The 21,123-nt window shown below is 57.6% G+C and overlaps 10 protein-coding genes across 10 annotated transcripts in view, besides 14 other annotated features; all 10 read left to right on the top strand.

Moving 5' to 3' along the window:
* Window positions 1-6: 6 nt before the first annotated feature.
* Window positions 7-39: a sequence feature (GA-rich).
* Window positions 40-41: 2 nt separating this feature from the next.
* Window positions 42-93: a microsatellite.
* Window positions 94-172: 79 nt separating this feature from the next.
* Window positions 173-658, top strand: TraAM80_03577 (uncharacterized protein; the record flags this gene model as incomplete). The annotated part of the gene is made up of 1 exon (XM_029380540.1): window positions 173-658. One exon carries the CDS (start codon window positions 173-175, stop codon window positions 656-658), a length of 486 nt encoding a protein of 161 aa, XP_029239624.1.
* Window positions 659-1,086: 428 nt separating this feature from the next.
* Window positions 1,087-1,141: a sequence feature (A-rich).
* A 67-nt stretch (window positions 1,142-1,208) lies between these two features.
* Window positions 1,209-1,233: a microsatellite.
* A 188-nt stretch (window positions 1,234-1,421) lies between these two features.
* TraAM80_03576 (putative run domain Beclin-1 interacting and cystein-rich containing protein-like) lies at window positions 1,422-4,403 on the top strand (the record flags this gene model as incomplete). Its single annotated transcript, XM_029380539.1, has 1 exon — window positions 1,422-4,403. One exon carries the CDS (start codon window positions 1,422-1,424, stop codon window positions 4,401-4,403), a length of 2,982 nt encoding a protein of 993 aa, XP_029239623.1.
* A 209-nt stretch (window positions 4,404-4,612) lies between these two features.
* Window positions 4,613-4,644: a microsatellite.
* Window positions 4,645-4,805: 161 nt separating this feature from the next.
* Window positions 4,806-5,765, top strand: TraAM80_03575 (uncharacterized protein; the record flags this gene model as incomplete). The annotated part of the gene is made up of 1 exon (XM_029380538.1): window positions 4,806-5,765. One exon carries the CDS (start codon window positions 4,806-4,808, stop codon window positions 5,763-5,765), a length of 960 nt encoding a protein of 319 aa, XP_029239622.1.
* A 381-nt stretch (window positions 5,766-6,146) lies between these two features.
* Window positions 6,147-7,250, top strand: TraAM80_03574 (uncharacterized protein; the record flags this gene model as incomplete). Its single annotated transcript, XM_029380537.1, has 1 exon — window positions 6,147-7,250. The coding sequence occupies one exon, from the start codon at window positions 6,147-6,149 to the stop codon at window positions 7,248-7,250; it is 1,104 nt and encodes a 367-aa protein (XP_029239621.1).
* Window positions 7,251-7,453: 203 nt separating this feature from the next.
* Window positions 7,454-7,493: a microsatellite.
* Window positions 7,494-7,519: 26 nt separating this feature from the next.
* Window positions 7,520-7,549: a microsatellite.
* Window positions 7,550-7,758: 209 nt separating this feature from the next.
* Window positions 7,759-11,994, top strand: TraAM80_03573 (uncharacterized protein; the record flags this gene model as incomplete). The annotated part of the gene is made up of 1 exon (XM_029380536.1): window positions 7,759-11,994. One exon carries the CDS (start codon window positions 7,759-7,761, stop codon window positions 11,992-11,994), a length of 4,236 nt encoding a protein of 1,411 aa, XP_029239620.1.
* A 36-nt stretch (window positions 11,995-12,030) lies between these two features.
* Window positions 12,031-12,068: a microsatellite.
* A 248-nt stretch (window positions 12,069-12,316) lies between these two features.
* TraAM80_03572 (uncharacterized protein) lies at window positions 12,317-12,667 on the top strand (the record flags this gene model as incomplete). The annotated part of the gene is made up of 1 exon (XM_029380535.1): window positions 12,317-12,667. One exon carries the CDS (start codon window positions 12,317-12,319, stop codon window positions 12,665-12,667), a length of 351 nt encoding a protein of 116 aa, XP_029239619.1.
* A 181-nt stretch (window positions 12,668-12,848) lies between these two features.
* Window positions 12,849-12,867: a microsatellite.
* A 70-nt stretch (window positions 12,868-12,937) lies between these two features.
* TraAM80_03571 (U3 small nucleolar RNA-associated protein 12) lies at window positions 12,938-16,135 on the top strand (the record flags this gene model as incomplete). Its single annotated transcript, XM_029380534.1, has 1 exon — window positions 12,938-16,135. The coding sequence occupies one exon, from the start codon at window positions 12,938-12,940 to the stop codon at window positions 16,133-16,135; it is 3,198 nt and encodes a 1,065-aa protein (XP_029239618.1).
* Window positions 16,136-16,199: 64 nt separating this feature from the next.
* Window positions 16,200-16,223: a microsatellite.
* A 377-nt stretch (window positions 16,224-16,600) lies between these two features.
* Window positions 16,601-16,650: a sequence feature (GA-rich).
* A 129-nt stretch (window positions 16,651-16,779) lies between these two features.
* TraAM80_03570 (uncharacterized protein) lies at window positions 16,780-17,793 on the top strand (the record flags this gene model as incomplete). Its single annotated transcript, XM_029380533.1, has 1 exon — window positions 16,780-17,793. The coding sequence occupies one exon, from the start codon at window positions 16,780-16,782 to the stop codon at window positions 17,791-17,793; it is 1,014 nt and encodes a 337-aa protein (XP_029239617.1).
* A 142-nt stretch (window positions 17,794-17,935) lies between these two features.
* Window positions 17,936-17,957: a microsatellite.
* A 444-nt stretch (window positions 17,958-18,401) lies between these two features.
* TraAM80_03569 (putative ion transport protein) lies at window positions 18,402-19,952 on the top strand (the record flags this gene model as incomplete). The annotated part of the gene is made up of 1 exon (XM_029380532.1): window positions 18,402-19,952. The coding sequence occupies one exon, from the start codon at window positions 18,402-18,404 to the stop codon at window positions 19,950-19,952; it is 1,551 nt and encodes a 516-aa protein (XP_029239616.1).
* Window positions 19,953-20,188: 236 nt separating this feature from the next.
* Window positions 20,189-20,214: a microsatellite.
* A 399-nt stretch (window positions 20,215-20,613) lies between these two features.
* Window positions 20,614-20,645: a sequence feature (A-rich).
* Window positions 20,646-20,663: 18 nt separating this feature from the next.
* TraAM80_03568 (ion transport protein) overlaps window positions 20,664-21,123 on the top strand; it is a gene marked incomplete at both ends in the record, with an annotated part of 504 nt that continues 44 nt past the window's right edge. Inside the window, one exon of the mRNA XM_029380531.1 lies at window positions 20,664-21,123. This exon is cut by the window's right edge and continues 44 nt beyond it. Coding sequence (XP_029239615.1) covers window positions 20,664-21,123 — 460 coding nt within the window.

The raw sequence follows: 21,123 nt of genomic DNA, 5'->3' as shown, positions 1-21,123 counted from the left end.
CGTTTGTCGTTCTATCCTTCGTTCTTTCTTCTCTCTCTTCTTGTGTGTGTGTGTGTGTGTGTGTGTGTGTGTGTGTGTGTGTGTGTGTGTGTGCATCCGTCACGAGGTGGGACCACAGAAACCGCATTTCTGGTGCCTCGCACGGAGCAGTGCAGCTGCGGGAGAGGCGATAATGATTTTTCTTGGCGAGTTGGTCTGTGAGGGATGCCGGAAGATTATCTCCTACCCGCTAGGGGCCATCAGCTGCCGCTGCCGCAACTGCAACACCGTCAATGCAGCGCAGAATATGCACCTTGAGTGCGGCTGCTGCGGCCAGTCCATTCTCGTGCCCATTAACACTCTGACATTTCTCTGTCCCTGCTGCGCCACCGTGACGGACATTCCGCAGTCCCTCCTGCCGCTTCTCGAGGAGCCGGTGGATTCGGGTATGCACGGGGATCAGGCGCGTAAGACAATCTACGTCACGTACCCGCAACCAGGCTCCCACAAGGGCGATGTGAAGGAAGGGGAACAACGTCACAAGTCCCGCGAGGAGGAGGGGTCGACGGCTGAAGAGGAAGAGTCCTCAGTGAATGAGGAGGAGGAGGGTCATCAGCGGCGGCGACTGCGACAACGAAAGTCGCCACCCGTAGTGGTGGTGGGGACGCGAATACTTTGAGCGTGTGAACCGATTTTCTCTTCTTCTTGCACACGTGGTGAGAGGGCTTCTCCCTTTGCACCCACTGCTCCCCTCCTGTTTATATGCGATACCTCACAGGTTCGCGGAACAACGCGTGAATCCCGCCTGCTAAGCGTGAGACGGTAGCGAGACCGCTGAGCTCCAAACTGAGCCCCCGCAATGTACCTATGCGTGTGAGTGTGTGCATATACGTGCCGTTGGCGTCTGAGCTTTATGACTCACTTGTGTGTGAGACTGAGGACCGAGATTATCCCCCAACTCATTCGCACACGCATGTTTTCTCACAAGCACATACATACACGTTTGGATCGACTCATCCTTTGCATGAGTCTGCAACATATGCATGCTGTCTGTCGCTTTTGTAGAACTCATTGTGATTTTTGACGGATAAAAGTTGTGGATCTGTGTGTCTTGTCTTGTTGTTGACACGTTGTGTCTTTGTTTTTGCTTGCTTTGTTTTGTCACTTTTGTCATGTTAATATATTTACTTTATTTGCCTTCGTTGTGTTCGTGGGATGCACCACCAAATTGTATGTGTGTGTGTGGGTGGGTGTTCCTCACTTCCCCTTCCGTGTGTGTTCTGCTTTGGCTTCTTGCGTGCGTGTGTGTGTGGTGCCGCCGCCTTCTGTATGAGGGGGCAAGGCGCAGTGGACGAGGCTCTGCCGCGGTTCACCCAAGGGAACTGCGCGGAGAGGGAAAAGAAACGTTTACCAGAAGAAAAAGGATAACAAAAAAGGAAGGAATGTTTCCCACACTCGTGGCGCTGGACCACGCGGTGCGAGACGTCGCTGCCTTTGTGCAGCAGCGGCAGGGCCCGTCCGTGACGACGACGCTGACGCTAACGCCGACCGTGGCTCCCGCTCTCGTCGCGCGCCTTCTTAACGGCATTGAGGAGGCCTTTGCGCCCGACCCGATGGTTAATGCCGCGGCGTTTTTTGAGGGCGTTGCGATGCCGCTGCTGCACCGTCTTCCACGGCGGCACAAGACACACTTTCCAATGGAGGAGACGCTGCGGGGACAGCACCCAGACGCCGCTCACGCATTTCGCTGTTGGGTGGTGCACAGCCTCAACACGGTGGATGCCCTATACGAGGCGGCGGCACTGCTGCTCGTGGGGCTTATCGTCAGGGACACCGCCGCAACTGCTGTGGGGCAACAAAGCACGGTTGTCGGTGCTAGTACTGGTAGTGCAGAAGAGAAAGTGGAGGAAGATGCCTCACAGTTTAGGACAGAGCGGTTGCAACGGCTGCAGGAGTGTTTGGGGCCCCACGCAACCCTCCTTAATGCGGGTTATGTAACGCAGCTGCTGTTACTGCTGCCAAAGATGTGGCATCCACTTCACCAGGGCGGCGGCGCTGCCGTGGACGGGAGAGGTATGATGGTGCAGTACTGCCTGTCCTTAGCCGAAGCGTTGCCGCTATTCCGTGAGGCGCCGCGGCCAGTGCATGTGGAGCGACTGCGGCTACACCAGCGACGAAGGAAGAGACGATGTGTGTCGTCTGCTGCTCCTGCTCCTGCTCCTGCTCCAGCAGCGGCGGCAGCGGGGCTCATGAGTGAGGGATATTCATCGCAGTCAACCAGGAGGGCGGCATCGACGATCCGCGTATCAGGGAGCAAAAGCGCGGAAGAACATGAGGCGTCGGATGCCGTGCTGCCGTTGTCGTCATGTCTGAAGGACATCATGCGCCCGCAAGCCGGTAGTGAGGGTCACGCGGGGGTGGATAGGCCTCAGCGCCGCTGCGCGAGAGGCAGTAGGAGGAACTGTCACTGGGACGGGAAGGAGGTAGGGGAGTATTGCTACGTGGCTGACGCAGCCACACAGACGCCACTCCGCGACGCGCACGGTAATTGCCATGAAGTGAAAGCTGGTGATCACGACGATATTGAGAACGATAATGCTGCGGCAACGACAACGCCGCAATCAAAACCCCCTTTACTAGAGTGTGTGAGGACAAAGTGTGACAAACTTTATTCTCAAAGCGTCGGCACAAATACGTCGCACCCCTCCTCCTTCATGACATTTGTGGAGATGCTGGATGCGCAGGAGCAACTTGAGCGCGCCCGCAAGACCCTACAGCGTAAGGAAGAAAGTCTACAACTGCGTGAGTGTGGCCTGGTGGAGTTGGAGGATGACTACAAGGAGAAGCTGGATATGCTAATTCATGTGCTTCATGGTGCGAGGGAACTATACAACGACCTTGTCATGGGTCCTATGGGAAGAGGTGGTGGAGCGACATGTGAAGCGGGTAATCTCACGGCCACAACGGTGCAGTTCCGCCTGCTCAACCTTGTTGAGGTTATCTACGGCACACCAGGTGGCGAAGCGGGGGATGAAGCCTCAGTGGCGGCAGTTGAGAACAAGAGGACGATTTCATCGGAGCCTATCCCAGACACACCTGCCTCACGCGCTGCCGCTAAGATGGTAATTGTTCAGCACCATGAGCGCCGACGGAAGCAGCTGCTGGAGGAACGCTGCCGTCTTGCCTGTACAGCGCCCGCGGAGGCCCCTGCTGAGGCTGCAGAGGCTCCTACTCCGCTTTCGCACGCGCTTGCGGAGGTCCCGCGTCCACTGCAGCTACGGCAGCAGGCATATCTCTGCCCTGGTTGTGGCACTGTCTTGGGTGAGAGCACTTCTTTTTTTTTTAGGCAGTGTAGGCCACGTCGATGTCACTACTGTACACAGATTTACTGTCATGAGTGTCATGTGAACCAAAAGGCGATTTTGCCGTTTCTCGTCTTAACGTCGTGGAACTTCACGCCTCGAAATGTCTGCAAACGTGACTATGGGTGGCTGCAGCAGAACTGGGGCGAACCGTGGTACACAATAGGGGACCGTGAGACGCAGGTGGAGCAGCGGCGGTGTTGTCGTGTTGTCGCGTTGCGGGATTCTGTGCGACTCGCAAAGGTACTTCGCCACTGGCTTCTACTGTGTGCGCGGATGGTACGGGGCTGCCCGGGGCCTTTCCCCGAGAAGGTGGTGGCGTCGCTGCAAAGCTACCACTCGGAGACAGATGTCATGTACTCCCTCAGTGACTTGAGCGGGATAAGGTACAGCGAGGAGGCTGGTGTCGCGGCGCGGGTGCTGCGTTGCGAACCTACGTCTCTGGTGGCGACAACCGTAGGGAGCGTCGTGAGTGCCGTATCTTCGTCTTCCGTGGCGCTTGGACGCTTCGTGGCGGCACGGAGTTCTGCGCGGAGCAATGGCGGCGTCGCAGAGGTGGTAGCAACGGCAACGAAGCGTCATGACGACTCAGCGCCGTGTGTGAACGGCGGCGCAGCACACGTGTCAACAGCGTCCGTTGCAAGCGACGTGAGCGTGGGTCATTCCTTTTCTACTTTCGTGTCGACAGCCACGTCGCGGGAAGGCGAGAAGCAGGACTTTCTGGACTACCTGGTGGCACAGATCCGGGTATTGGAGCAGCATCTGCACCGAGACTGCCCTATCTGCGTGGCACGAGCGACGACGGTGTGTGAGTTGTGTGGTGCCCGTGACGCGCGAGCGCGGCTGCCACTTGTTGACGCGGAGGTGTTTGGCGTGCGGCTGCTCGAGAAGACGGGGCCGCTAGTCGAGGAGGATACGCAGCTCGTGCGGCTGGCGTGTGTGGCGATGCAACTTGTGCGCGGCGATGGCGCAGCGGAGAACGTCGTCGTGGCCTGTAAGAGGTGCAGCACACGATACCATAAGGCATGCCTGGGACGGAGCCATTGCCCGCATTGCAGTTGATTATTTGGGAATGTTTCTCGCCCCTGTTTGTGGGATGGCGCCTGGGATTCAAAGATAAAACACACACACACAAGCAGAAGTAGCAGTTCTTCTGGAGATACCATGCAAGCAGTCAACTTCCATGTGTGTTTTTTTTTGCTTGTTTCACTTTTTTTTTGTTTTCACTTTGCGTGTGTCAGTGTATTTCTTCCCCTCTCTCTTTTTCTCTGTATTATATATAAATATATATATATATATATATTGGTTATGTGTCTGGTGTGCAGCGTACACTGTGGATAAACGAAGATGATTCTCTGCATGCGCTTTTCCCCTTCTTTCACTGCCACAAACCGACACATTGCAGATTAGATCCCTCCGACTGGGGTGTGGATGAGCGGGCGCATTTGCGTTTGGTGAGGCGACATGGCGGAGGCAGTACAGGAAGACATTGACAGGCTGGTGGATCACTACTTGGGCATCCCTGCGGCGTCCACGCAATCCCCAATGCCTCCTTCTGAGAATTATATTCCTGGTGTCCAGCCGCAGCACACGGACAGCTTCACGGGACGGCTGTTTACCAGTCAAAAGGAGCGCCAGCCTGGAGAGTACGAGTACGAAGAGGAAGAGGAGGAAGGCGATATTGAAGCCTTAGTGGAGAGCGTCCTGCGCGGGGAGCCTCACGACGAAGCTACGGCAGCTGCAAAGGCGCAGTGGGAGAGGCGAAACGAGAGAAGAGAGGAAGAGGGATATCCACAAGAGGAACAGCAATGCCCACCCATTAGACCTTTCAATGGAAGGCGCGATCGTCAACCTACGCGTTTCACATCGCTTCTGCCAAGCGGCGGCGGCGGCGGTGTTGACCGACAAGAGCATTTGTTTCGCCGCCTGATGCTGTGGCAGGAACGACGTGACGCCAAACGCCTGCAGGCCGTCTATGAGGCGCTGCTGCAGGAACAGGCGGCGTGCCCGTTCGAGCCGCGAGAATCGCTAACGCGGGGGGGAAGCATCGACTCTAACTTATCGTCCTGTATCAAGAAAGTATATGGGGCGGACGTTTTTCTGCAGCGGATGCGTGAGGCACGGGAGAGGCGGCTGCTGCTGCGACGCGCGGAGGAAGAAGAAGCGCGCCGCTACAGTGACACCTCCACGTGGAAGCCGCAGATGACGGTGCCGCAGCCGTTTACGCTTGGAAGGGCGCCACGCAGCGTGGCGGCCGCTGCGAAGAGGCGGGACACTTTTAAGCGGTACGCTGCGAGTATCCGGTCGAAACTGCAGAATGAACCGTCACAAATTGAGGGGCCATCAGTCCCCAGCGGGTTGTTTTCAGTCCCCTCCAGCGGGCTTCTGCTTTCGCACGTTCCGCCGCGCGCAGGTTTGCCGTAGCAAGTGACCCCGCCATGCTTCTCGTTGGGCCTGCAAACGACAGAACAAGCAGCCAAGAAAAAAAAAAAAAGTATTAACGTCATCTTTTCTGCCTTTATTCTCCTTCTTTGCCCTTATGTATGCGTTTCTGTGCTGCCACCTGTGACGCTGTCTTTGTTATTAGCGATGATGGTTCTTGCGGGTGGTACAGATGTGAGAAGTGGGGCTCGTTTACAGCTTCTTTGGTGATGACCCACTTACTTTCTGTTTGCATCACTCCCTCCCCCTCTTTCTCTCAACGGTGTTGCCGTCTTTCTTCTTGTTCTCCGTTGCAGGGGATCGTAAGGCACAACCCAAACCCGTTCCTGTTTGTTTGGCCGGCGTGTGGCGGGTACGAAAGCAATGCGTTCGCTGCAGTTGTGCCGTAGGGGAGGCGTTACCCCGCCGTTGTTGTGGCGTCTGCCACTCCTGCGGCGTTTGGCGCCGGCCTGGGCTGACGGAGGCATTGAGATTAAAAGAAGCCACGGTGCGCAGCGTGGCGGCTGTGTGTGTGCCATGCAAGTGGTGCTGCGGCAGCACAGCACCGCGCGCCCGTCGCCCGTTTCCCCTGGAGGAGGCGCAGGTGGTGCGAACGGGGGTCAGGCAGCCGCCCCTCGTGGCGATGCTGCGGAGGGGCACGGTGGCGGGGACAGCGCAGTTGTCACCTCCCTGCTTCCCGCTTCCGGAACACTTCGCACCGTCCGTCTTCACAACATGCCGCGCACCTGGTTGCACGAGGAAGTGCTGCAATTTCTTCATCAGGTAGCGGAGCACGCAGGTATCGCGCCTCCATCCAGTGCTGCAGCGACGGAGGCAGATGGGCACCGTCATGAGGAGGAAGACGCAGATGACGAGGACGTGACGTCGGCGGTGCCGCACGTCACGTCTCCCTTCGTCGCCCGCATGCACATCCCTTTTGGACGTCGCACAGGCATAGTCTACGGCGCTCCCATCATTCAGCTCACCTCTGAGGCCCTCGTTTGTTATCTGCTGAACGATCTGAGGTTTGACCCGGACGACTACCGCAGCCGTATTTACTTCACGGAGGTGGTGGGCGACATGCATCATGCGTTCACAACGACGGCGACGGAACTCACCGATGCGGAGGAATCTCTGAAGCAGGAGCAGCGGGATGCCCTTGAGACACTTGAGTTGGATCGCTACCTGATGGCCCCTGACCTGCTCTACGACATGGCGAAGATGCGGCAGCGACGACTCGTGACGCGGCGGTCAAAGCTGCTGCTTCACACCTTTGCCGATACGGAGAGTCCTGCAGAGGATGCAGCGGACGAGGCTAACGAGCACGAGGATGACCCGGCAAGTGAGTCTAAAGACAGACGGCTGACAGGGCAGAAAAAGTCGCGGCAAACGCTGCGGTGCGCTGGCGACTACAAGGAGCTGGGGCGTGGCTCTATACACAGTGTGCCACTTGCGCTGCCATACGTGCAGGGTCGTCGCGGTACATGATTGCATGGAAGTAGCTGCAAGAGCGGCGCCCTCACGCGATGCTGCCGTGTATTGTCTTCGAACGCGCAACGCCAATAACAGGACATCGTGGTGTGATATCGCTTCGTCTGCAACTGCCGCATTGCCAGCGCAGCCGGAAACACATAAACAGGGGCGGGAGTAGCTGTTGCGTTGACTTTTTCTTTCCTATTGCGTTCCCACACGTGCGTGTGTGTGTGTGTGTGTGTGTTTCTGTGTGTTTGTCTCGTGGTCTTGAAAGGGGGAGGCTAATATATATATATATATATATATATATATATCTCATATTGCTTTATTTGTGTTCATCATCACCGCCACACCGATGCTGTGCACAGGTGTTTATAGTTTTTCTTCTTTGTCTTTTTCTCTGTTCTTCTCACGGTGTGGAGTTGCTGTGGAACATACAGAGACCAAAGAAGCTAAGAAACGGTGTTGATTGGAGGAAGCGGTGCGCCTGGGTGCGTTGTATGTGCCCCGCGGGACGGCGTGGATGACGAACACGCCTTTTTCATCGCCACAGGACGATGAGCGGCTCCTGTCGATTTCCCCCCTCAGTGATGTCGGCCTTCCGGGGCAGCGGTCGCCGCGCGGCGCCTCCCTCGTGCGAAGAGCGTCTACGGAAGTGTCCTTCCTTTGCCACGGCGCGGCGCCGGCTCGGTGCGGAGCCTGTGTTTTGGGTTTTTCGTCAACCGCCACGAAGTGTTCGTTTGGCGTGCTCCTAGACGCAGACAGCACTGCAACGAAACATGCGAAGGAGCCGAAGAGCCATGTTAGATGCCGCGACCAATGCGCTTCTTCGTCGTCCTCTGCCGCCAGTCTTTCGTGGAATACGGTGGCATTGCTTACGAATCACACTTATCTCTTTGATGTTGTCTGCAGTGCTATGGGTAGTGCGGCGTTCTTTCGCTCCCCCGCGCCGCAGTCCGCCGATTCTCTAGAGACGTTTCCATCCGTCCTGTCCTTGTCGCCGCCGGCTATTACTGCGTGGGAACATCTTTTGTGTGCCGTGCTATTTCGTACCTCGGTGGAGGAGGCGGCTGCTTTGCGGCATGCGGTGTCGTGGGAGGAACAGTGCCGCGTCGAGGATGTCCTCGCCGAGGTGCGGCGCTGCACCCGTGCCTTGGTTGATGGACTGCTTCGCTGGGTTCCCGCATCCGCTGGGGTACGTCTTCTGCTGAGTCGCCACAGCGATGGCGATAGCCGCTGCTGCTGGGGCGGCAGTCGTGGTGGAATTCAAGTGGGGCTTTTAGACGTGGAGAATGTGTGGCGTGTGCAGCAACACCTCTTCTCGCTGCAGCGCTCGTGGCTATCGACGGACGAGGAGGGAAAATGTAGAGATGTGGCAATGGGCCTGCGAGCTGCTGCCAGAGGCGTGCGCGATGTTGACCCTCTTCGGGAGGCTTTGTATCGCACCCTTAGAGCGTTTCAGCGGCAGAGCGTTCATCTGTTGCGATGGGCTGCTGATAGCCACGGCGAGGCGTACACCGCCAGCACCCAACTACTCGTACGTGTGATGGCGGTTGTGGCACATATTGAGTTTTGTCTGGAGTCTTCGCCCCAATCGCGTGACACGGGTGCCCTGTATTGCCACGATGATGTGGAAGGCAGTCGTGGTGGTGGTGACGCGTCCGGACTGCCGTTCACGCCGGCGCAGCGGGACCACTTGGTGGAGATGCTTGCCGTTCTTATGCACCCCTGCAGCGACAACACTTCCGGCGAGGGAAGGCGCCTCGCCATGCACTGGCTGTGGGCACATTTGAGGGGAGAAACAAATGCCGCACTCTTCACTGGCCCCTCGAGGTTGTTGTTCCACGATTTTCTTGCCTCCTTTGCACACTGGTTGGTGCTGCACCTTGTGCCGGCCTTGATGGTGCACGTGAACGCGCTCTCCTGCGGCGACCAGGTGAATGCTGCGCCGCCGCCGGCTCGTTCAGTGCGAGTACGGTTTAACTGCGCTGAGGAGTCCTCTGCGGATGAGGCGGAGTTGCTGTCTGCGTCGTCCGTGACACCGCCACGCGTGCCAACCAAAACAGCACCCCACACTTCTTTTCCCTCCTCCTCAGCCGCCGTCATCGCAGCTCCTGCGGCTCGACGCAACGTGTTGCTAGAGATCACAATGACAGATTGGCTGTGGTGGTTGCGGCACAGGAGTGCAAGGGATAACGAGGCAGTGTGTGGCGTAGAGTTCTTCCCATCGCTATCCTCAACAGCCGCGAGGCTGCTGGGCGTGCTTGACTCCCTCGAGCTGTTTCGCCCGTTGCCAGCAGGCGGGGTTTGGCCGGTGTTGTCAGACAGGGTCTTCGAGCGTCATGGTGCGTGGGCGGTAGCGCATTGGGTGGTGGGCTGTAGCCACGCGGAGATTTTGGCGCTGCGTCAGGAATACGCTGGCGGAGCACCCCACGCCTCAGCCTCACGAGATCCAGTGGTGATGTTCACGCTGGGCGACTTTATCGCGCGCTACCGCCCCGTTGTGGATGCCGCACGTGTGTCGTCGCACCTCACCTCGCATCCACCTTGGCAGGAGGGCGATTCTGCGGGGGATCGGCAGTGGCGTCCACTCCCGCCCCTGTTCCACATATCCCTTGAAAATTTTAACGTTTTCTCGCCAATCATTCAGGCGAAGCTCATTTGTTCTGCGGTGACTGTGGACTACGCAGCGCATGCTTCTCCCAGAGAGGAAGAAGAAGCAGGGGTGTGGCGGCACGTTCCTTCGCAGAGACGTATGGATATCGGTGTGTTCAACAGTGAAGCAGTGCCGGCGAGAGAGGCGCCGTCGGTCGTCGTCATGGAAGACTCTGGACTCGTGAAGGTGTACGACGCTGGGGCCTTGGAGCAGCTTGAGGGGAGCCGCCTGCGTGGCCGGGCCAGGTTGCATGGGTGTGGCACACGCATTCTTCAGTCCTTCCTGCGTGCGTGTTGGTCGGTTCGGTGGAACTTTGTGCCGCTGCGACGCCGCGCCCAACGCCACGCGATCGTGCTTGTGCAGGCAGCTCTCCGCGTGCATGCGGCGGCGCTGACGGCAACACGACAAGTGCGGCGTTTGGTGGAGCAGCAGCGGCGCTGGGTAGAGGAGCGACGAAGCCACGATGTAACGCGGGAGCAACTCGTTCGTCGACTGGAGGCGCAGGCGGCGGGACGCGGGAACTGCGACGGCGATGCAGGCGACGCCATGCACGTGGCAAGCCCCGCGGCCCAAACGGCGGTGAGCTGGCCGGCCACACCATTGGATGAGCTGCTCGGGGCGCGTGCGAGACGTGTGCCGGATCCCGCGCTGGGTGTGGAGCGCAGGCTGAAGGAGGGTGGTGGCCCGGCAGCGCTGGATCTCCTGTTGCAAAAAGAAACATGGGTAGAGACCCACAGCCGCGGCGCGGTGTGTGACACGGAGCGAAAAGGGCGAGGCATCATACAACACGTGGAGGCAAAGGGGCGCAGGCAGCTATTTTTTGCTCTTGAGGACAAACTACGTGAGCGGTGGCTTTTGCAGGAGTACCGTGACCGACGTGCGGTCGTGCAGCGACAGATCAAGGAACATCACGAGTCTCGTGGGCGGGAGCAACGCCGCAAGTGGCAGAAGCAGAGGAAGCAGCAAGCGAAGGTGATGCAAAAGCAACGCGAGGAAACGCAAAGTCGGTCTTTTGCAACCAGGGCGCGTAACGAGGCACCGCGGCGTGTCGTTGCTTCGTCACAACCTCCCACTGCTGCTGCTACCACCGAGGTCACGTGCAGCGGCGCCTCTTACGCGCCGGACACTACGAACCATGACAACGCAGACGCCAGTGAGGTGGTCATCGTCATTGACGTACCGGGCGACGACGGCGACACGGACGGACCGGTGCAGGAACCGCAGCAGCTTCCTCGTGATGTTCATAAGCGCCCTGCAGAAGGTGCTAAAAACGTGGCACCGTCACGAAATACACGTGTGTGTGCGTCGCTGCGGTCTCCGCACGGTGGAGCTGCTGCGACAGCGAACTCCTGTCGTACCCCTCGGAGAGCGCTCAGGCAGCAGGAGCATGAGGATCGCACCTTTATTGAGCTCAGTCAATGCTATCGCTGGCACGTGTTGCTGCAGACCTGTGCGCTAGAGGGGGTTGCGCCGGCTGAGATGCAGCACCGCCGTCGCATCTTTCTTGCCTGTGCGCTGGAGCGGCAGGAGCTGCTGGCCCGCTGGCGCACGGTCGTGCTTCCCTATGGCCTCATCACAGAGGCGTTGCATGGCGACTTCCTTGCGGCGTTGGTGATTCTGCAGGACACCCCGCGGCGTCATGGACTGGCAGCAAGACGGCAGATGTCATCACGATTCCATCCCCTCCGCGTAAACACAACTCCCGCGGGGGTTCGGACGCAGCAGTCGCTGCCGTCGTCGTCGTGTCGCCGTACCGGTGGGAGGGGTTTTCCCCAGCTGCTGGGAAAGGACGGAGTGATGGTGGGTGGGAATGATGAGAATGCGGTCAGCACTGAACAGGTTGCCGACGCCAAAGCAAAGGCAGTGGCTCATCGGGAATTTCTTTGCAAGCCGAACTTTCAGCTGCTGGCAGGTCACTTTTCTAATCCTTACGCGTCGGATGCGGGGGCTGCGGTGACGGACCGCAGAGCGCCGGCGAAGGGAGGCCGGGGAACAAGCAGGCCGGGGAAAGCGCCCACCACGCGGAGACGTGTTGTCACGTGGGTTGACCTGCCACCGTCTTCGCCGCAGCAGCAGCCAACGCCGTTCGTGTCTTCCACATGAGGTCTCCGCGGTAAGAAATGCAGCACGGTTTACATATCTCTCATGTCTTTCTTTCTTTCTCTCTCTCTCTCTCTTGGGGGAGGAGGGGAGTGAAGAAATTTAGATGCAAAGAATAGAACTTCCTCGGCAGGCGTGGTGTGTAACGGAAATGAAATAAAGGGCGGTGCTGCAGAGCAACACGTCGTGGGCACTTTGCGGTCCTCTGTATTGCCTGTTTACTCCTTTTGTGCGTGTCTGCTATTATTGATGTTGTTGTTTTGTGGGGAACAGCGAGCGGGGGGCGAGTGAGAAGGGAAGAAGTATATATAGACATTAGTTTAGGATGCTACGCGTGACACGCGGGGGGCTTGGCGGCCAGCGGCGCTGGTGGAAGGAAGGCCGACCCGACTTCTGGCGCGCTAATGAGCGGCGCATGCGCTTGGAGCGGCGGCGCATCGACGCCAGCCGCTACTGCCCCCCGGTGGAGCCCACCCCGCAGCAAGCATGCACACTCTACAGAAGTCTGCTTAAGGCCGGCCACGCCCAACTCCGTGTGACGGACAAGGCGTACTACGCGAGAAAGGTGCGTCAGGAGTTTGAGGTGACGGCGCGGCAAACGAGTGCACGGGTGCGGGGCATCATGTACGAGCGGGGCCAATGGATGCTGCGGAACAAGTTGGGTGGGGTCGTTTGACACAGCAGCGACCTTTGTTTGTTTGCTTTCGAGGGTAATCAAAAAAAAGACGCTAATCGTCGCGATCATGGGTAGTGTGGGGGGGGAGGCGGGGGGTAATAGCGGTTCGGGGGTGTCGGCGGTGTCGGCAGTTCCGCGCGTTTCCTCAGGGGCAATTTCTGCTTGTTTATTTCTTTTCTTTTAGATATATATATATATATGGCTTCAACTTCTTCTTTCACTTTCCTCAACAATACGCTTGTACATAAATATACGTGCCGAAGTAGAACAATGGTGGGGAAGACATACCTGCGGTACATTGTTGGTCCGCAGGGAGGAGCGGTAGCAAGTAACGCATCACTGGCGCTCTGCAGCGTCGTTGCGCCGTTCTCGTATGCGGATGCGTCCGCGCGCCCCGGCAGCCACGGCGGTAATGGTGGAGGTGGTCGGAATGGGCAGCGCACAGCTGTGGCGGGGGCCGTCGTATTTGTTGCCAGCCTTGAGGCTGTGCGAGTCTATTCCGTTCGTAGTGGGGCACTGCAGCACACGCTCATACCGGCCGAGGCAAAGATGCCTCTGGAGGTCACCGTCATTCGTGTGCTGCCGCTGGAGTCTTCGACAACGGGGCGAAGTCATCTGGAGCGGGATGGGTGGATACTGCTTGTTGGCTACCACAACGGCCACGTCGCCGTCTTTTCGTGCGGGCCCACGAACAACTATGGCCTGCCCCTCTGCCGCTTCTACGCACTGGGGCACAAGGTGGACACAGCCGTCCTTGCCCTCGCCATCGGCTCCCGGCGGGCGTATATGTGTAGCGGAGGTCAAGACACCGACCTCACCGTCTGGGACCTCATGACGCAGGAGGCATCTTTCCGCCTACGCGGCCACCGTGGAGGCGTTGTCGGCATTGAGTTTGTCCCACGGAAGGAGGAGGACCGATTGGTTGTGACAGGCGCTGCCGACGGGCTTGTGAAGGTGTGGGACATTGCTCTCCGACAGTGTGTGCAGACGCTCGTCGCCTCCGACGCGCAGGTCTCATCGCTGCGGATGGACAGCGCGGGGCGCCGCCTCTACTGCGGGTTGCGAGAGAGCCAGCTGAAGGTGTTCAACACGGAGGCGCTACTGGCAGAGGACGCGTCGCGCGGGGAGGACGCGATGGCGGAGGTGGTGGAACACGGGAGCATCCAGCGCAAACTTCAGAAGCCTGTGACGTCCATGTCGTTTTCGCACGATGGGGCCTTCTTGCTGGCGTGCACGAGTAAAACAGTGGAGGTTTTCCGTGTGCTTACGCGAGAGGAGGTGCGGAGGAAAATATCCCGCAAGCGTAAGCGGCGTGCGGCGAGGAATGATGGTGCGGAGGGGGGCGAGGAGGATGACTATGAGGCGGTGGAGCCTGCAGAGGGAGAGGAGGTGGCTGGCCAGCACGATGGGGGCAAACACGCTGCCAGGGGTCTGGCAGCTGGCGCCAACGCCGCACCGGCCACTGCATCCGCGTCGGAGGAAGTAGTCCTCCTCCGTACCTTTTTTCTGGACCAGAAGGTGCGCAGTGCTTGTTTTATTCCACATGCCGGTAGCAGCGGCGGCGGCGGCATGCGGGATGCGGATCGCCTGCATATCGCAGTGACGTTCAACAATAACAACGTGTGCACCTACACCACCGCGCTGGCCACCACGGAGCTGGCAGGGGCCGCAACGTGGACGCTGGAGGACCTCAAGCCTCGTCACACGATGGAGCAACAGGGCCATCAATCTGACATCCGGCAGCTGACGTTTGTTGAGGACGACACCACACTCCTCTCGCTGGGCGCCGAGAAGGTGATGATGTGGAATGTGTCACTCAAGCCGCAGTACGATGACGTGGCGGCGGAAGGAGTGCACGATTTTTACGACGCAAAGGAGGCGAACGTCCACCACGCCGACGCCACAGGGACGCTCACGTGCACCGGCCACGTCGCAGTGGATGCAGCGGTCACCATGGCCGCCATCTCGGCAAGTCTCTGCTGTGTTGGGCTGCAGGATGGATCCATCCTTCTTGTGGATCCCCTGGCGTCGAACGTCATCTTCACCGAGCCGGAAGTGCACGTGGGCGGCGTACGACACGTGGTGCGGCGACCCGACAGCAGTGGTTTTATGTCCGTTGGAGCTGACCGTCGACTCATCGTCTGGACACTTGCGTTACTCAAGGATGCAGGCGATGCGACGCGCAAAAAGAAACAGGTTAATAACGATAATAAGGTTAATAGCAACGCCGCGCCACAGCTGCTTCAGTCTATGGAAATAGAGCTGACAGAGGCTCCTCTGTTTCTCTCCTTAAGCCCAGATAATCGATTTGTGGCCGTGGGTCTGCAGAACACAAACATTCAGCTCTTCTTTGCAGACACCATGAAGCCGTATCTGTCGCTCTTTGGGCACAAACTCCCACCGACGGCTGTGGCCTTTTCCTCGGATGGCACGCTTGTGGCCTCGGTGGGCATGGACAAATCCCTGCGTCTCTGGGGAACTGATTTTGGTGATTGCCACCGCGCGATTCACGCACACGACGACTACGTGACACAGGTTGAGTTCCTGCAGGACACACACCAGCTGCTGACCGTCTCACTAGACGGCTCCGTGAAGCACTGGGATGGGGATAACTGGACAATGATTCAGATGTTCCGACAGCATCAGCGCGGGGTCTGGACGGTGGCGGCAACGGCAAACGGCACCTGCCTCGCCACCGCAGGGATGGACAAGTGCATTCGCTGCTTCCTCCGCACGCAGGACATTGTCTTCCCGGCCGAGGAGGAGGAACGCATGGCGCAGGAAGCCATGGACGAGGAGGCTGCAAGGCGGGTGGCGATGCAGACGCTTGAACAGCAGAATCCGGAGGTTGCTGTGGCTGGACAGCTAACGACAGCCACTGCCGCCGCCGCCGAGAAACTTATGGAGGCACTCGACCTTGTCAGCGTGGAATTACAGCGCCGCGAAAACGCGGAGGACCTCACACCACCACACCCATTGCTGGCAAACAAGACAGTCTGGGAGTATCTCTGGTCCATCATTGAGAGTGTGCGCCCAAGTGAGGTGCGACACGCACTCTCCGCCCTTACAAGCACACATGTTGACGCCCTGCTCACCTATTTGGAGGCAATGCTGCGTGAGCGGGCCGTGTTGAACTATGAGATTGCGGCGAAGATCGTCCTCGCTCTCGTTGCGGCACCGCCTGGTCTTGCGGCCCTTGGCAACACCTCCCGCGCTGCCATAGCTGGTGAGATCTCCGAGGCACACGGTGCCCGCCGGCTTGCCGCGCTGCGTCGCATGATTGCAGAGGGGCTCGACCGCGCCGTGGGGCGCATGGACTACAACATCGCCGGATTGCAGTTCTTGCGGCACACCATTGAGGAGAAGGAAAAGACCCGCTTCTTTGACCTGAGCAAGATCCAGGGCCATAAGAAGAAGTACCACAGCCGCGCCCTTGCGGGCGACAGTGGCAGAAAGAATAAGGAATGACAACAGTGGCAGCCGCGGCGTCGTGTAAAAGGTGATGTGGCCGTAACTGAGGAGAAGAGTGGGATGGGTGTGTGTGTGTGTGTGTCTGCCTATGGCTCCTGCAGCTGCCGCGAGCCCAAGGCGTTCCCGGATACGGCGAGCATCTCAGTAAGGGCGCAGCACGGAAGGGGAAGGGCACTGCTGGAGCCTCACCCGGGAGGAATCGTTTAAAAAAGAGAATAGAAACGACGATGAAGCTGGAGGGAAACCACGAAAGAAAAAACAAGGGGGTAAAAGGCAAGAGGGTGTTTAAAAAAAAAAATGGCCTTTCGCCGCTCCGCTCTCACCTTTAAGTACTAAGGCACATCGACGTAAAATGGCAACGCGGCCGGGGTGTGGGAGAGCAAGGAATGAATTCGCAAGAGAGCGGACGGTCGTAATATCCGGTGTTTTCTCGTCACTGAATCCGAAGTGCCACACATCATATCACTTTCTTTCTCTCTCTCTCTTCTATCTATCTATCTCTCTCTCTCTCTGTGAAGATGCAGGCACTGTGGAAAATTACGTGTAGCTGCAGAATAGAAACAGGGGAAGACACACACGCATACACAACTTAGCAAGACGGGCCAATTGGGGCCTGGGCGCGCGCTATCTGCGGGTGCGTGATGGCTGGCGTTGAGCACTCACTGCTGCAGCTGCAACGCCTTATCGCCGGTGCACGGAAAGAGGGTAGCGGCGGCGGTGAGAGTGACAGTGACAAGGAACACGATAGCAAAACCTCAAAAGTCGTCAGAGTTGCCAAACTGGCGCGGCAGTTCGCCAGGCTGGAGGCGGAACTGTTTCGCCAGCAGGGTCTGCAGGATAAGGCCCGCGAGCTACATCAGCGCGCTGAGCGACGACGACGAGAGCAGCAAGGTCAAGGTCAGCGGGGGTTATGTCAAACCGAAACTGTGCCTGTGGAGGAATCTCGAAATCGTGCGTATGCTGCAATGGGCGCCGGCGACGCAGAAGCAGGAAGTACGAGTCGTGAGTTCTCCTCGCCCGGCTCAAGCTCACTGAACGGCGCCGCCACTCTCCTGCGGCAGGAAGCGCCAACCCGTGATGCACAGCAGCGTCTCAACGATGCAAGTTACGTGGGGGAGGCGGAGAACTCGTGTCGCGTGTACGGTGCATGCCACCGCACAAACTCCGCTGCACACCTCCTTGTTAACCTCACGGATGGAACAACGCGGCTGCAAGGGATTGGCGTGGGCTGCGGCTTAGGCAATAACAAGGATGCGATGTTGCGCGCCAGCGCCCGTTGTGTGCCATCGTATTCCTTTGCGCAGGCCTACGCAGGAGACGATCGGAAGCGGCTTATTTTCATTGTGGATCAGTTGTCTCGCATCCTGCGAGAGGAGCGGCGTCAGAAAGAGGTGCTGCTGCTGCGGGTTGTGGACCCAATGGTCCGACAGATTGAGGCGTTGGAGCGTGAGCTGGCGCGCCAACGATGCGAGAATGCGGCGCTGAGGCAGGAGACTGAGCGGCGCGTAGATTCCCGGCAGGCGTTGGGGTCAAGCGGTGTTGGAAGGAGCGAGAAGACGGACTCTGGTGGCGAGGACGATCGGGTCTTGACGCTCCTGCAGTACTGCGAGGAGCAACTCCTCCGGCTGACCGAGCTGCGGATGCTGAGGAAGTGAGTCTTGAGAAGAAGCGCTGCCGCATGTTACTATATATTTTTTTCTTTCTCCCTTCTGCAGTGTTGGGGGGTGGTGCATGCGGAGAATAATAGTAACCCGTTTTGGGCCTGGCGCACATAATGCTGAAGCGCGGTGGGACTACTTCTTTTTTTTTTTTTTCTTTTCATCATTGAGGGGGTGCTGCTGCAGTGCGACAAACTCCATTAGGAGCATGTGTGCGTTGTTGCCTCTCCCTCTCTTTCTCTCAGCCCCTGTACAGTACTCAAATTACTGCTGGTATGTTAGTGGCGGTGTGCATCAGAAGCAGGCGGGGCATCAACTTCTGTCTCGCTTTGTGTGTGTGTGCTTTACTTGCCGTTGAGTTTTGCGCGTATTCTATCGCCACTGACTTGCCTGTTTTGCTGTGCGTGTGCGTGTGCGTGTGGAAGCGGCAGGGCATAGCGGGGCCCAACACACATCGATTATATATATATATATAATCGATAGGGAGCATTCAATCCACCGTGGCCCTCTCTCCATTAATTTTTAAAAACGAGGCAAAACACAAGGAAAGGATAAGAAAGAAAAAACAAAAATAATAGAAGAGAAAAAAACAAAAAGAAAAAAAAATGGAAAAGATGGACCTCAATTTGGTGTCGACTCAAACTTTACCGCGGCGGCGTGCCAAGCGTGGGGTTTTTAATCTCCTCCGACGCAAAACGCGCGCGGTCACGCTAGGGCCGCGTCTGCTGGGCACGCGAGTGAAGCACCTGCTCCGTGATGAGCTGTACATTGACGTCGGCCTGCAGAGTGCCCCGTTGGTGGTGACGAAGGAGATTGCCACTCTTGAGCTCCTTGCGGCGTACCAATGCTGGATGCGCGGCGTCCAGGCGTTCTTGGCTATTATCGTATTTGTCCTCTCGCTACTCCCCTCAACGGCTGTGGTGGACTGGACCATTCTTGCCGTGTCGGGGGCGGCGGTGCTCATTATAATGCGCGTCTACTCCATCAAGGCTGAGTACACGGGGCTGACGAATGTGTTGTACGAAGACCACCGCAACATATTTACCTCCCCGTTTTTGCTGCAGATGCTGCTGGAGATCCTGATCTGGTGCATTCAAACTCCACCGTTGATATTCTTCTGGCGCCCCTTCTTCGAGCTTCTAAACTACTTTCTCTTCGTCCGTTTGTACGCCGTTGTGGTCTACGTTCACAACGCCGCGTACGTGTACCGATTTTTCTGCAGAGCTATGACCGCCGTGGCGGCATTCCCGCTCACCACCACCTTCACGGTGCGCACAGCGCTGGCGTACCGCAAGGCAAAGGTTGCGTCGCTTGCCACCGTGGTGTCGTGGGCCACTCTCTCCTTTTTGTACGCAAAGGCGGAGCAGGTGTCTCTGTACGATGGTTCCTGGTACGCCTTTCAGGCCATCAGCACGGTCGGATACAGAGACAGCACTCCGGTAACTGCGGCCGGGAAGCTTGTAGCGTTTCTGGCGTGGGTGGTCAGTTTTGCTCTGATTGCCTACCTGGTGGTCATCTTCCACAGGTCGCTGGTGGATGACACGAACGAGCATAACATGTACATCTTGATGCGGTGCCACAGGCTTTCCCACGTGGTGCGGGAGGACTCGGCGCGCGTCATTCAAACCGCCTGGCGCTTTCATCGTCTGCACAGTTATCCACCAGCGGGTGTAGTGCGACGCGTCAAGGCGTTGTTTTGCGCGTGGGATCTCGCACGTCGTATTTCGTGGTTGCGTCGTGAACGGCAGGAATGGATGGACGCGACGCAGCGTTTTCGCGCGATCCCCTCGACTGGAATACTGGAGCCAGAGCAGGAAGAGCAACTGCGTCAGCTGCTGCGTGCTGCCCAACAAGCCCAACAGAAGGCTGACGTGGAAGCTTTTTTTCGAAGCTGTGTTGAGGGCCGAGACACGCTGCCAACGCGGCAAGAGGTGGAGCGGGCTGTCACAGGCAACGCCCGGGTAGAGAACCTCTATTCAAGCGCCACAGATGTGCTAGGTGGTGCGGGGGCAATGATGGCTAACGTAGATGTGTCGAGTCTTTTGAAGAAGGTGGAGATGTTAGAATCCAATTGTAGTCGTCTCACGATGGCGATGGAGGCCTTAGCTGTGATGGCCCCAACTAACCCTCCTAGCCTTGCCCAATCACATTCTTGAAACCGATGCAGCACGCATGGGTTGAGAGGAAGCTCAGGCGTTGGCGCTTTTTATGATTCATCTTTTGTTGTTGTTTTTTTGTCTGAGAGAACGAGATTTGCTTTGATAGTTCGTGCTGCCGTTGGCGTTGATGGGGGGTCATTGGGTCTTCTCTTGCCAGCGCGTGTTGTAACGTCATTTTATTTCCCTCTCTGCACTAGCCTTCCGTCCGGTGTTGCATATTTTATTTATTATTATCTACTCTCTCTCTCTCTCTCTCTCTGTGTGTGTGTGTGAACGCGTTGTTTTCTGGTGTATGACTATCCTGCCCACGTGTATCCCTCACAATTGGGCGGATGTACAGTATTTTAACTCTGAGTATTTTTTGTTGTTGTTTTGGATATTTGAAGGATTTTCCCCGTTTGGTGCGTGTGTCTGCGCATGTGTGCTCCTGTGGGACAGTGAACAGAGGAGGGAGCGAGGGAATTTTGAAAGGGCCTTCTCTGCCTGTCTTCCTTTTGGTGTCTTCTTTGACGATGCTGCGGCTGTGTGCCTGGGCGCAGTCTTCTTATCGCCGGCGAAGGTGGCTGGGGAAGGACCCAACACACAGACAGGGTTGTTGTTATTGCTGTCGTGAGGGGCGCGGGCGATTGGTGGGGCCACAAACTCGGGTCTCGGTACATAATTTATTTATTTTATTTTTTGTTTTTTTATAGGGGACAACGATCACCCATGGAGCTTCGTGGGCGCGCCGAGCGGCTGATCAGGCCACAGACACTTACCGCTATTCCACCCGTGACGGCCAGCGTTGGTAATTTAGCAAACATGGAGCGCCTGCACGCCAGTCGCCGCTGGTTGCGTGGAGTAATGTGTTTTTTAGCAGTTTTCTGCTACGGCCTTGCCCTCTTCGACAAGGGCCGAGTTATCACGCACTTCATTATGCTTGTTTTTTCACTCGCGGCGGAGGTAGCCATTGCTTCCATCTACCGCGGGAAGGCGAAGTTTCACGGTCTGACAAATCGGGCGCATGGGAAGAAAGGTGTGGTCAGTGTGTTTCACTCGCCTTCGCTTTGTTTGATGCTCTTGGAGATGCTCGTGTGGGTCCTTCAGTGCCCGCCTCTTCCGGACGACGTGAGCACTGAGTGGCTTGTAGGACTGGATGGTTTTCTGCCCCTTCGCTTCTACGTGTTTC

Source organism: Trypanosoma rangeli, assembly GCF_003719475.1.
Source record: "Trypanosoma rangeli strain AM80 chromosome Unknown Tra_15.4_contig_00094, whole genome shotgun sequence".
In the NCBI taxonomy this organism is placed as follows: domain Eukaryota; phylum Euglenozoa; class Kinetoplastea; order Trypanosomatida; family Trypanosomatidae; genus Trypanosoma; species Trypanosoma rangeli.
This window is presented reverse-complemented; position numbering and strand designations above follow the sequence as displayed.